Source organism: Macrobrachium nipponense, chromosome 15 (genome assembly GCF_015104395.2).
Source record: "Macrobrachium nipponense isolate FS-2020 chromosome 15, ASM1510439v2, whole genome shotgun sequence".
NCBI classification, from domain to species: Eukaryota; Metazoa; Arthropoda; class Malacostraca; order Decapoda; family Palaemonidae; genus Macrobrachium; species Macrobrachium nipponense.
Window position 1 is genome coordinate 66740293 of NC_087208.1, and position 13972 is coordinate 66754264.

A 13972-nucleotide genomic window follows, 5' to 3' on the forward strand; every position below is an offset into this window, starting at 1 on the left:
CATCTTGCAGAGTGGGACCGTTAAGCCCTTCGAACAAGAGCATATTCCGAGAACCTTCCTCCTAAGAAGGGGGTAACAGCGACAGCCCTCTCCGGTCTTCTCCATCCACTTGCGCATACGTCCTGGCCGGTCCAAGAACCGTGCCTGGCACGTAGGGCGTCGTGGTGGGATCATGAGGGGCGCACCCCTCACGATCACTCCTCAATACCTCGCTCCTCCCGGTGTAACCCGAGGAGGTTGAAGGTACGGGAGAGGCAGACCTGACGCTCCCTCCTCGCTTCGCTGGCAGAACCAGCAGGCTTGGAGGGCTGCAGGCGATCGTCAACCGCGGTGGCGATCGAGCTGCAGGCCTGGTCGAACCGTCTTCGCTGTGGAGAATGGCTGGGACTGAGCCACAGCGGCCCGATCTCGAGTGTCAGAAGAGCTGGTGCTGGTTGCCGTACCCGATCGCTCTCTGTGAGAGCGACGGTCAGGCGACCTGCAGGCTCCACTGTCACAGTGAGACCGCTGGTTCCAGCCGTGGCTGGCACCGGCGAACGGGAGGACCTCTTCCCAGCCTCAGCCCGTGGCCGGTCGTGGACCGTCACGTCCCCGGGTAGCCAGCTGGTCGCCGCGAGAGCGAGAGCTGGTCTGGTGAGAGTCGCGTGAGCGGCTGTCACCAGTCTTCCGCCCCGTGCCGTGAACCTGACGCTGAGCGGACTCAGAGGTCTGGTTCCTGGCTGCACGGTCGCTGGTAGGCGACCGTACACTCGGTACCTCCCACGAACGAAGACGAGGCCGAGACGGACCCTGATGCAGTGGCAGAACCACTGACACCAGGCGAGGAAGTACCGGTGTTAGCCGGTACCCCTCTGGTCCCCATAGTCTTCTTCCTTGCGGAAGAAGAGACGGGCCCCGCTCCCGAAGGAGCAGGAGGACCAGCGGAAGGAACCCTCCCGTCCCACCGAGGTGAGACGGGTCCCGAGAAGCTCCCGAGGGAGACTTCTTAGGAGGGAGGAGGCAACCTTCTTCTTCCTCGGCTGTGAAGCCTTAGAAGTCGAAGGGGAAGAGGCGGCAGCCGACGACGATGAAGAAGATGAAGACGACGACGACGACACCTTCCTCCTCTTCTTCGTCAGCTTCCTCAGGACAGACGTTAAGATCTGCTATCCAGGGCGGAGCCGGGGCTGCTGTAGCCGAAGCCACAGGGCCCGGACGCACCTGTACAGACAGACCAAAGTCTGGGGTAGTACCACCACGAACAGGACGACGTCAGCAGGTAAATGGGCATCTCAGGAACAGCAGGCACAGCCAGCACAGCATCGGTAGGGACAGGGCCAGCGCAGCAACGCAGACAAGCCAGCGCGCACGGGCAGGGACAGCCAGCGCAGCAACTGCATGGACAGTCAGCCCAGAATCGGCAGGTATGGCAGGCAGCCACGGAAACAACAGGACGTGGAGCAGCAGCCAGCAACATCCTGGTACCGGCGGCAGGTCCAGGGGCGAGCTCTAGGGCATCGGTAGTGTGGTCGCGGCAGCGCGGCAACCACGAGCTGGCGGCGGCACGCCCCCCCCCCCCCTCTCGGTACGGCGAATGGCACTTCACAGCGGCTGTAGGCAAGACTGTTACCACGTGAGGCGAGTACACCAGGTGAGGAGGGACGTCGTCACCTGGAGCGTGGTCACCACTCCATGGGTGACTGCAGTAGGCCCAGACATAGAACCGCAGCCCCTGGACACTAGCACGCCCTGCAAATGGAAGGACGCCCATACCTCACCAAGGTCCACCCTCGTGGCAGTAGCACCTGCGGAAATAACAGTAGTAGCGATTAGTGGGGGGGAAGTCCCCTCGCGCGGAGGGGGTGAGCCCTCTCCGAACGAGTGGAAGACCCCGAATACAATTGTACATCGGGCACCGAGCGCCCTCCCCGCGCTACGGATACGGATGGGCGAGGAGAAGAACGCAGATAACCTCCCCCCCCCAAAGGGGAAGGGCCATCTGTGGGAGCTGAGCGGGGGGGGGGGGTTCTCTCGTTCCCCACCCCCGCACAGCACCCATGTACCCAACAATAATAATAAGAGCCCGAGAGCAATCGTGCCCTCGGCCGAATGCAAGGGCATAAGGATCAATTCCCTGACTGAGCGGAACTTGAACCAAATAAATATTGATGCAATCAATAATAAAAGGAATAAAATGAAAAAGAATCTTGCATTACGATTCACTTCACAATGAATAAGGGCTCGGATCGAGCGCATTTGCGCCCTCGGTACCGAGCGCAAGGGTAAAAGGAAGGGATCCATTCCCGATTATGAATGGAAACCTTGATCCATAATGAATTGATGCAATCAAAATATATATGAAAATGAAAAAGAATACTGCGCTTGCGATTTCACTTCATACAAATAAAAAGGGGAAGGGGATCAATTCCCGGTAAATAGCGCAAACATTGATCCAACCGTAAACAATGCAATCTCAATAAAATATGAAAATGAAAAAGAACTGCACTTGCGATTTCACTTCATTCAAATAAAAAGGGGAAAGGATCAATTTCCGGGTAAGCTCGGAAACTGATCCAAAATGAGTATTGCTACAATCAAAATAATATATATGAAAATGAAAAAGAATACTGTACTTGCGATTCCACTTCCATACAGAATAAGTTTTCGTGCCGAGCGCATTCGCTCGGCAACGAGCATACAGGTCAAAAAAATATAAATGAAAAGAGCACTTACTTACGATTTTCATCTACACATTTCCAACCAAAATATACGCTCGGAGCGAGCGCTCTCCCGCCCTCGGCACCGAGCATACACAATACGAGGATAATTTCTGGGAAAATGAATTCCCGCACTTACGCCCTTCATCCCGGCACTCGGGTAATCGGAGGGCGTGGTGAAACCAAGATCCTTTAATTCACAATTGAATTCAATGGAAATAAATATGAAATGATTGTACTTACAATTCAGTTTCACTAGATAAATAGAAAAAGAAAAACACAACCATGCGAAAGCAACGACGATGAAGCGGGCAGAGAGCGATGATACACGTCCACACGCCAGCAGGCCGAAAGCAAAAGTGATTTGTTTACCTCCCAGTCGCGCGCGCGCGCGCCTGTCGGACAAGCAGTTAACTACCGAACCCCTTGTTCGAAAGCTTACGACCTATCCAGCTGCCGCTAGTACCTTCCTATTGTAAAAGGACCTCAGGTTTGTATGCCGTGTCGGAACAAATAAAGATCTTGGAGGATATGGCAGCATCCCCAAAAGTGCTATACCATCCCAACTCACAAGCAATGCCTCTTGTCCTTCCTCCTCCATTTCCCAAACTTTTCCCACTGAGAGGACCAATCAGCACATTCCTCACAGGGGGGAAAATGGATGCAATCCCCCATTAAAAAGAAAAATTACTCACAAGCCTACCAAGGTGGGAGACATGAAACCACAATAAAGCTGTCCAAGACCCTCACCAGTTAGGCTCATGTTTTCGTCTCTATTTCAGAACAACATGACAATAAGATACAAAAACATAAAACACTGTCAAAACAAAAATCTTAAGTTAAAAAAATTAGAGTAGAGGGCTACTCATCCAAATTCAATGTTCATGGGAAGAGAAGTGACACATTTGCTCTCTAAGGGGGGCCTAAGAAAAAGTGACTAACCTAGTTTCCAAGTCTCAATCACATTCGGGAATGCGAGCTGAAGACTCCACAGAAAAGGTGATAGTTTGTATCTCTGTAGGAACAATTCAATTTTTTTCCATTTCCTTATAGGGTATCACTTATAGTGTCCCTTGTATGGAATGCCGTAGCAGGTACTAGAAGTGCTTTGTAGTATTTCCTTGATTCCAGCTGCTTTGTTCTCTATCTCTTTACTTTTTATCCATTCCCTTCGTTTTCATTAATTCAAAGAAAATAATTTCAAACATTAAAAAACCTATTTTGCCTATTTTTCTTTGTGTAGATATATAAAGAGCATATAAAACAAACATTCTGTCTGTGATTTGTGTGTTGATATATAAAGAGCATATAAAACAATTAACATTTGGTAAAGATCACTTACTTGAAAAGCTTGAGTTGGAATTAGATATTCCAAGAGTTATGTCCAATAACTTTTCACTGCTTGTGCCCTGAATACAACTTTCATTTGCACCTGCCGGTGTTGGGGTGGAGCTTCTTACTGAAGTAGATGAAGAATGCTTGGCAGCAGAGTTTGTGGGAAAATCAGCACCTTTTGAGTCTAGTTCACTGCTCAACAAGCCAGAGGTCTGCTCACTCAGAGATACGGTTCCACCAATTGATATATCAAGTAATGGCAGATTCAAAGATCCTTCTGGAATGTAGAGTTCTGGCACTGATAGGCTACTGGTACTGCTGCGGCCATTTGAATCCAACGACGTTGAAAAATTCTTGCTAGTTCCTGGAGAAGGTGAATGCAAGAGTCCAGTCAACGATGTAGGAGATATGTCTCCTCCAGAGCTTGCAGGATTATTGTTTGTGGAGTGAGGAGTTGGTGTATTGAGAAGGGTTGAAAAGTTATTTGTTTGCATGGAAGGTGGTGAAAGTTCCAAGTGGCTTGTGGTGGCTGTGGAGAGTAACGAGGCACCTAGAGATAATGGAGCTGTTGCTGAAGTTGGAGCAAGAGAGGAGGTCATCTGCACTGACACATTCGAAAGCTCCTCAGATGTGGTAGTGGTAGGAGGAGCACTGACTAGCTGAGTGTTGACAGGAAGCCCATTATTCAAGCTAGGCAACGAGTCCAACGATATAGATGAATTAAAAAGCGAAGGTGAGGGAATACATGGATAAGCTGCAGTTGTAGAAGTTGATGAAGATATGTTCTCTAGCTGAGACAAAAAACTTGTACTTTCACCAGATGATTTTGTACTACAAAATAGCTGTGGAGTTCCAGGTGGTGTACTGAGATCAGGTAAATCACTCAAAGCTTCTGAAACCATTGAGCTTAGTATACCATTAATATTTGTATTACTTGAAGTGGCATTCGTTGAAACTGGTGAAAGTGAACCTTTACTGTCTCCAGACAACGCATAACTAAAGCTCTGAGGCAGTGTGACAGCAGAGTTTATTAAATTATCTATTTTCCTGGGAGTTAGAGGATTGAAATTATCTGAGTCACAAACACTGCTTTTAACAGGTGATTTTGTTACATTGGTAATCTGAGTTTGAGTATTATCTATCACTACAGCAGGTTTTAATAGCTCAGAAATGTCAGTCACAGGTGGAACACTTACAACTCCCGGTAGGCAATTATCACCACTAAGACTGCCAGGCTGCTTAGTTGGTGAAGTCACAGGGGCAGGTAGCTCTACTGTAAGAAGTGGCTGCCCTGATACATTGACAGATATTGCATTTGTTGCTGGTGGATTTGTACTGACCACAGGCATGGATGTCTGTATTCCTTGTGGTAGCGGCAGTGTGTGCTGACTTGTCAACTGAAGAGTATTAGAATTTACAGTTGGGTCAACCTGAATTGGTGTCGCAATCTTTAGTGAAGAGGCTGTTACTATGTGTGCATTCACAGCCTGAGCACTTGATTTCAACTGTGACCCTTGCGAAGTAGCTTTAGAAATGGGTAGATAGCTTTTTATCTGATTTCCCTCCAAGTCAAATTTCTGAAATATCAAGTCAATATGTTATTAGCATAGCATACAATTTAAAAAGAGAAGTACATTATTATTCATAATCACAAATTTTTTTCTTAGAAAACAAAATTAATTTTTATATACACATCCCAGACACTCAGCTCCAGAAATGACAATCAAAAGGACACATGCACAATCTCAAAACTCCAGTTCTATGTGGTAAAAACCTCACTTCTTCTACAGTCTAAGCCTAAAATATGGCTATGAGAAGTAAGTGGAGTTGAGAGATAGGTTATCATAAATTCATTTGCTGTACAAACCCATAATTTATATTAGCAATCACATATTAGGAAGGAGCCTTGACCCTGGAATACAGAATCTAATTGAGAGCTTGTGGGCTTGAGGTTAGCAAAAACAGAAAAAAAAACACAAGGCTCTGAAGGACATGAAGTCACAGCTGTAGACACCAACCTCTGAAGGACTGGATATCACAACTGTAGAAGTCAAAATCCTATGAATGTTATATAATTTTAAGTCTGCATTTGCAAACCATAAAAATATAGTAACAAAGAGGAAGCAGAGGGATAAGTACAGAAGTTACTAAATCTATGAGCTCCCAACTCTGCCTATTCAAGATATAGTATAGCATATTTCCCAGCATAAAAGATTCACCTAAATTTGGCAAGACATATCTAGGGAAAATAAATGTCAGCAAGGGTTTATTGACAGTTTACCAGTGAAAATTCCTATTCTGCGAGACTGACAACAATGCTATATTTCATCTGTATAAAGTGTTAACACCAAAACATCAATGGCTACTCGTATCTACATCACCAATAGTATAATAATCACGCTGATTTTATGTTAAACTTGTTTTAAAAGGAAAGAACAAAATGTTATGGTAGCTAGGTAAGTCACAAAGCATTAGGAAACAAATACTGGATATAGTTGTGAATTAGTATAAGATCTCAAATGAGACCCTTAAGATATTTTCCTCAAAACATGGTTTTATCACATATCTCATGTGCTTGGCTCAATTTCTGCAGATTCCACTAATAATGCATAGTAGTACACTTTCGTTTACTTCTGACTACAGCAGTCCCCGGGTTACGGTGGGGTTCCATTCCCGGCAGGGTGCTGTAAGCCGAAAATCACCTTAACCCTAATCAACATAATTATGATGGGAATAAATAGCAACAGCGCTGTAAAGGCAGTTAAAGTGCCATGAGGCAAGTGCCTTAATTCCAGAACGACTTAACTTGAACCTGAAGTAACCCGGGGACTGCCTTAATTAATAGGCCTAGAAATATTTGTTCAGTAAGCTAAAAGCACATCGTCATACATTCAATCAGGCTTACTAATTTACATTCAATCAGGCTTACTAACTTATAGCTTGTCTAATAATTCATGACTGTTTCGTGTAGTTAACCATTTCTTACTAATACATGCAAAATGATATTGTTAAGATACAATAAAGTTTTGTACATACTTACCTGGCAGATATATACTTAGCTATAGACTCGGTCGTCCCGACAGAATTTCAAAACTCGCGGCACACGCGACAGGTAGGTCAGGTGATCCACCATTCCCGCCGCTGGGTGGCGGGGTCTGGAACTATTCCCGTTTTCTAAGCCATAATTTCTCTTCCACCTGTCTCCTGAGGGGAGGATGGGTGGGGGCCTCAATCGTATATATCTGCCAGGTAAGTATGTACAAAACTTTATTGTATCTTAACAATATCATTTTTGTACAAGTAACTTACCCAGCAGATATATACTTAGCTGATTGGCACCCTTGGTGGCGGGCAAGAGACAGCTAAAAACAAAATAATACTTAAACTAAATACATTAAAAAACAGGGAAAAAACAACTTATGTTCTTGGATAACATAATCCATAGTTCCTACCTGATTGGGCTGAAGACTTCATGACTACTGTCGATGAGTCTGCCTGCCTCAAGAGTTTCAACGAGGAATGAACCTATGGTTGAATAACTCTTTGGATCGTGTCAATGGGGGCTAGCCCGCTTACGCGACAGAGCCTATACTGGATCTACCAATGGGGGCTGACCCACTTACAATGGTAGAGCCTTGACCTTTTGTCATATCAATGGGACTGGGGACGCGCCCTCTTACATGACAGAGTTAAGGTTATTAAAAAAATCACAAAGAGCACTGAAGCCAATCCCGATCACCTGACCATGTTAGTATTGTTATAATCTATGAATTGTAAGAGGGTTCCCTATTCCCTCTGACAATTAACCAATAAAAACAACCACCAATAAAAAGTAATTTAAGCACTAAACAATAAATTAGGAAGGATTAGCCTCAGCCCCTTCTCCCAGCACTGAATTCGCCGAAACATACGCTCCCAGAGCAAAGCACTTTTCGTACGAAATTTTAACGTCTCTTAGGTAATTCGAGGCGAACACAGAATTACATCTCCAAAACGTCGACTCTATAAGAGCCTGAAGAGACCATGTTTTGTGAAATGCCATAGATGTAGCTATGGCTCTCATTTCATGAGCTCTCACTCTGAGAACCTTGAGATGCTCTTCATCGCACTTAAGGTGAGCTTCCCTTATTACATCTTTTATGAAGTATGTAAGGGCGTTCTTAGAAATCGATCTTTTCGGATCTCTTACAGAGCACCAAAGACTTTCTTCTGTACCTTTCAGCAACTTCTTCTTCTCCAGGTAGAACTTGAGTGCCCTGACTGGACACAAAGTCCTTTCTAGTTCTCTCCCTGTTAATGAAGATAGTCCTTTTATTTCAAAGCTTCTTGGCCGAAGGCTTTGAGGGATTTTCATTTTTTGCTAGAAAAAATGGTTTAAAGGAGCAAAATAGCTGAATCCTTCTTAAACCCCACTTTACCTTCCAAAGCTTGCAACTCGCTAATTCTCTTGGCTGTTGCTAACGCAAAAAGGAATAATGACTTTCTCGTTAAGTCTCTAAACGAAGCTGCGTGAGACGGTACAAATTTTTCCGACATTAGGAACTTGAGGACCACATCCAAGTTCCAGCTAGGCTTCTTGATTACATGTTCTTTCGTGGTCTCAAAAGACCTTATAAGGTCATGAAGATCTTTATTATTCGTCAGATCTATTCCTCTATGTCGAAAAACTGAGGCCAGCATACTTCTGTAACCCTTCACTGTTGAAACTGCCAGGTTACAGTCTTTTCTCAAATATAGGAGAAACTCTGCGATTTCAGTTACAGAGGTACTGGAAGAGGATATTTTCTTTCCCTTACACCATCTTCTAAACAACTCCCACTTCGACTGATATACTTTAGAGGTGGAGACTCTTCTGGCTCTTGCAATAGCCTTCGCCACTTCTCGTGAAAAGCCCCTTGCTCTGACAAGTCCTTCGACAGTCTGAAGGCGGTCAGACTTAGAGCGGGGTTTTTGGAGGTTTTTGTGAAACCTGTCGAAGTGGGGTTGTTTGAGAAGATCGTTCCTTAGTGGAAGCGATCTTGGAAAATCTACTAACCACTCCAGCACCTCTGTGAACCAATCGAGAGCTGGCCAAAGGGAGAGGCGATGAGGGTCATTCTTGTTCCTTCCGAGCAAGCAAACTTCAATACTTCCCCTACTATCTTGAAAGGAGGGAAGGCGTATGCGTCCAAGCCCGTCCAATCTAGCAGAAGCTGTCTACTGCTACTGCTTGTGGATCCGAGATCGGGGAGCAATAGGTCTCTAATCTGTGATTCTTGTTGGTCGCGAACAGGTCTATATTGGGCCTTCCCCACATATGCCAAAGTTTGTTGGCAAATCTGAGGATTGAGAGTCCATTCCGTGGGTAGGACTTGTTCTTTTCTGCTTAACAGATCTGCCCGGACATTTTTCTCTCCCTGCACAAACCTTGTGAGGAGAGAGATCTTCCTTTCCTGAGCCCAAATCAGCAGATCCTATGCTGATTCGTACAGGGAAAAGGAATGCGTCCCCCCTTGTTTCTTTATATAAGCGAGGGCTGTTGTGTTGTCCGAGTGAATCTGAATCCCCAGACCTGAGACCTGTTCCTCGAAATGAACTAAAGCTAGATGAATGGCTGTTAGTTCCTTCTTGTTTATGTGCCAGGACACTTGTTCTCCTTCCCAAGTGCCTGACACTTCTTCCGAACCTAGGGTCGCTCCCCACCCTGAATCTGAGGCGTCTGCAAACAACGCTAGGCGAGGGTTCTGTAAGCGAAGGGAGATTCCCTTGCTTAGTTTCTGTGGATCTAACCACCAACGGATATTCTCCTTGATCCCTTTCGAGATTGGAAATGTATCTCCTAGATTGTTGGACTTCCAATCCCACTTCTCCTTCAGATAAAATTGAAGGGGTCGTAGGTGTAGTCTTCCTAAGGAAACGAACTGTTCCATCGAGGAGAGGGTCCCCAGTAAGCTCATCCATTCCCTCGCGGAACACTGTTCTTTCCTTAAGAAGACTGCCACCTTTTCTAAGCAGCGTTCTCTCCTTTCCTGCGAAGGATACGCTAGAAAATCCCGAGAATCCATCTGAATCCCCAGATAGACAATACTCTGCTGGGGAGTCAGCATGGATTTCTCGCGATTTACTAAAAGTCCTAGGGACTTTGTCAAATTTAGAGTAACTAATAGGTCCTCCAGACATTTTTTCTCCGATTGGGCTCTTATTAGCCAATCGTCCAGATATAACGAGATCCTGATCCCTTCCAGATGTAGCCAATAAGCTACATTCTTCATGATGTCCGTGAAGACTTGAGGGGCAGTCGAAAGTCCGAAGCACATCGCTCGGAACTGGAACACTTTCCCTTGGAACATGAACCTCTGATACTTCCTTGCTGCCGGATGAATTGGCACATGGAAATACGCATCCTGAAGGTCCAGGGACACCATCCAGTCCCCTGGACGAAGAGCAGATAGAACAGAGGAAGACGTCTCCATTGAAAATTTCTTCTTCAATACAAAGAAATTCAGGGCACTGACGTCTAGAACCGGTCTCCATCCCCCCGATGCTTTCGGTACCAGGAATAGCCGATTGTAGAATCCTGGAGACTGGAGATCTTGAACCAGTTCTACCGCTTCCTTGGAAATCATCTGTTCCACTGCTTGCAAAATAGCAAGCTTTCGGACCGGATCCGAGTATCTTGCAGTCAACTCCTTGGAGTTGTCGTCAAGGGAGGATTTTCCCTGAAGGGGATCAAGTATCCTTTTTTCAGGATAGAGAGGGACCAAGAGTCCGCTCCCTTCTGCGCCCAGACTTTGGCAAAGTGGAGTAGTCTGGCGCCTACTTTCGTCTGGAGGACTCCCTGCTCATCTAGACTTCCCGAAGGACCTTCTAGATGGTCTACTCCTTCTATCTGGTCTGCGACCTCTAAGAGGGGCTCTAGAAGAGGAGGCACCTCGAAAGGGCTGTACAAAAGAGGGTCTCTCTTTTTTTCTCTATAGGCACTGCCGGCCTAAACTTCTTGGCTGAGTGCGTGAGGAGATCCTGAGTTGCCTTCTCCGTAAGAGATTTAGAAACCTCTCTAACAGTCTCCTGTGGAAATAGGTGCAGGGGATAACGGTGCAAAAAGAAGAGATGTCCTTTGCAAAGGTGATACTGCTCTTGCTAGAAAAGAGCTAAAGACCGATCTCTTCTTTAAGACTCCCGTTCCAAAAAGAGAGGCAACTTCTACGGAACCGTCCATGACCGCTCTGTCCAGGCAAGCCAGGACGCTCGAAAGTTCCTCCATGGAAACAAAGTCAGTGTCCTGAGCTCTCTTAGCTAAACAAAGCTCCCAAAGCCCAGTCCATAAAAATTCAATTGAAGACTTCTAGGGTTTTAAAGAGGCCCTTTAGAAGGTGGTCTAGCTCACACATGCCCCAAGTTGCCTTAGCAGACAGCAAAGACTTCCTCCTAGAAGAGTCCACTAAGGAAGCAAAATCCGCATCTGTGGAAGAAGGAAGGCCTAACCCCATAGGTTCTTTGGTCTCGTACCACCTTCCTGGTTTGCCTGTTAACTTGGAAGGAGGGCAGGAAAAAACTGTCTTGCCCGCTTCCCTTCTGGAAGTCAACCACTCTGAAAAATCTTTAATGCCTTTTTCATACAAAGAGCGGGGCGCATCTTGACGAAGGAAGACGACTTGAGAGCTTTTGTGCTAGACATCAACGATCCTGGTGAAGGAGGGTCAGCAGGATGAAGGGAGTCTCCGAACTCCTTTAGCAGCAAAAGAGAAAGTCTCTTGTAGTCAGAAACTGCTACATCTACAGGCTCGTCGTCATCCGATACCTGGTCCAACTGATCCACAGAAGGAGACCGCTTGGGAGTGATCTGGCTCTTCCCGGGAGAAGAACTCCTTTCCCGAGAAGGGGAGCGCTGAACATTAGCACTTCTATACGAAGAGTGAGGCTCCTGCCTGTCGGAAACACTCTTGCGCCTACTAGACTCTTGTTGTCTAGGTTCGCCAGGTTCGTGGCGCTTGCTAGGCTCCTGGCGCCCTGATTCAGGGCGCTTGAAAAGATCCCCGCGTCCTGATTCATGACGCTTAACAGGCTCTTGGCGCCCTAACTCTTGACGCCTAACGTACTCCTGGCGTCCTGCCTCCTGGCGTCCTAACTCCTGGCGCCCTGACTCCTGGCGCCCTGACTCCTGGCGCCCTGACTCCTGGCGCCCTGACTCATGGCGTCCTGGCTCATGGCGTCCTGATTCCTGCCTTCTAGCAGAATCCTGACGTCCTGAATCCTGTGGTCTGAGAGGCTCTTGACGCCCTTTCTTGCGTCTTGCTGCCTCTTTGCGCCTGTCTGGCTCCTGGTCCTGCAGACCCAAAGGATCCTGATACTTAAATCGGTTTTCCGGTTCCTTAAACCTAAACGATCGAGACTTCTGCTCGATTCGCGGCGTCTCAGAGGGCGCTTCGGGGAAGACAGCCTATAGGGCGAAAGAACTCTTCTCTCAGGAGAACAACTCCTATCAGACAAGTCTCTCGACGAAGGCGATAAACGCCCTGGAGATTGTGAGGGTTCTCTCCTATACGAAGAGGGGCGCTTAGCGGAACTCTTAACAGGGAGCGAAACATCTTTCCTCCTTGTCGAGTCCTTAGCAAAGGAGCCTACTAGAGAAGCTAACTGCTCTTGCAGATTTAAACAAAAAACTTCTTCGTAGGATCCTGAAGAGAAGGCTCCTCTTGTTTAGTCTTCTTAGGTCCCGAAGGCCAATCCTCGGGAAAACGCTCTGGGCTGGAATCAGCCGCGTCTCCTTTAGGCGCCTTCCAGGCTCTCTTCAAAGGGCGCGAAAGAGAGGCCGAACTCCATCCTCGTTTAGGAGAGGAAGAGTCTGAGGCCGAAAAACACTCCCTTAGGACGCCTTTTCTGCGGCAATCCGAGGCAGCCTGGGACTTTACAACAGGATCTGCCGAAGGGACGCCTGACCGTTGGGGATGTTCTGCATCCTCCCTGCGGCTTTCGACATTCCTCCTCCCCTGGTCCTGGGAGTTTGGAAGCGGTCTAGGCCTAGGAGCAATGAGGAACCGGTCAGACGCCCCCTCCACTGCACTGGGGACACTGCACAAGTCACTATCACCACTCTTACCTTGGTTTAGAGCTCGTAGCTGAGCTTGAAGTTTCTTAATTGAAGCTTTAAACATTTTCCCTCTCTGACGAAGAATCTTTAGATTCAGAACAGGGAGAAGCAGCTGAGGCTAAGGGAAAATCGTTAGTAGGAGAGTTAACTTCTTGTTCTAAAGAGCAAGATCTACTAGATGACCTGGCTGAAGCCTTTCTCACTCTATCTCTCTCGAGCTTCCTAACATATGATGATAAGTCCTTCCATTCAAGCTCCGTAAGGTTCTCGCATTCAACACAGGTGTTATTAAAGAACATTCATTCTCCCTGCATTTAGCGCAAATACTATGAGGATCTAATGCCGATTTAGGCAGCCTAACCTTACAACCTTCCCTACTGCAAACTCTAAACATAGGTGAAGCCTTAGCGTCAGACATCGTGAAAGAGTAGTCAAAACCAAAGTCGAAAAACAGTCCACAATAAGCGTATGCCAAGCCAGAGAAAAAACAGAATACGTCACCAAAAAACCAATCCAAATTCTCGGCAAACGAGTTGAAATCCAAGATGGAGGAACGAACAATAGGTGTTGTCCGTTCAACCGACAGAGAAATTATGGCTTAGAAAACGGGAATAGTTCCAGACCCCGCCACCCAGCGGCGGGAATGGTGGATCACCTGACCTACCTGTCGCGTGTGCCGCGAGTTTTGAAATTCTGTCGGGACGACCGAGTCTATAGCTAAGTATATATCTGCTGGGTAAGTTACTTGTACAAAAACACTTGATTACACAACAAAAAGTACCAGCATAAACAACCAAATCGAGAATCAACTGTCTGACAATGTTAGTTACCCATAACTGTGGAACATTTATCAAGAGTTGCTTTACAGTTG

General features: G+C 46.7%; 1 protein-coding gene across 1 annotated transcript in view; it reads right to left on the bottom strand.

Moving 5' to 3' along the window:
- Positions 1-13972, bottom strand: part of LOC135195029 (serine-rich adhesin for platelets-like) — a 155544-nt gene that overhangs the window by 20936 nt on the left and 120636 nt on the right. The window contains exon 14 of the mRNA XM_064221342.1: positions 4039-5608. Within this exon, the coding sequence (XP_064077412.1) occupies positions 4039-5608 (1570 nt within the window). The remainder of the gene's footprint in view (positions 1-4038; positions 5609-13972) is intronic.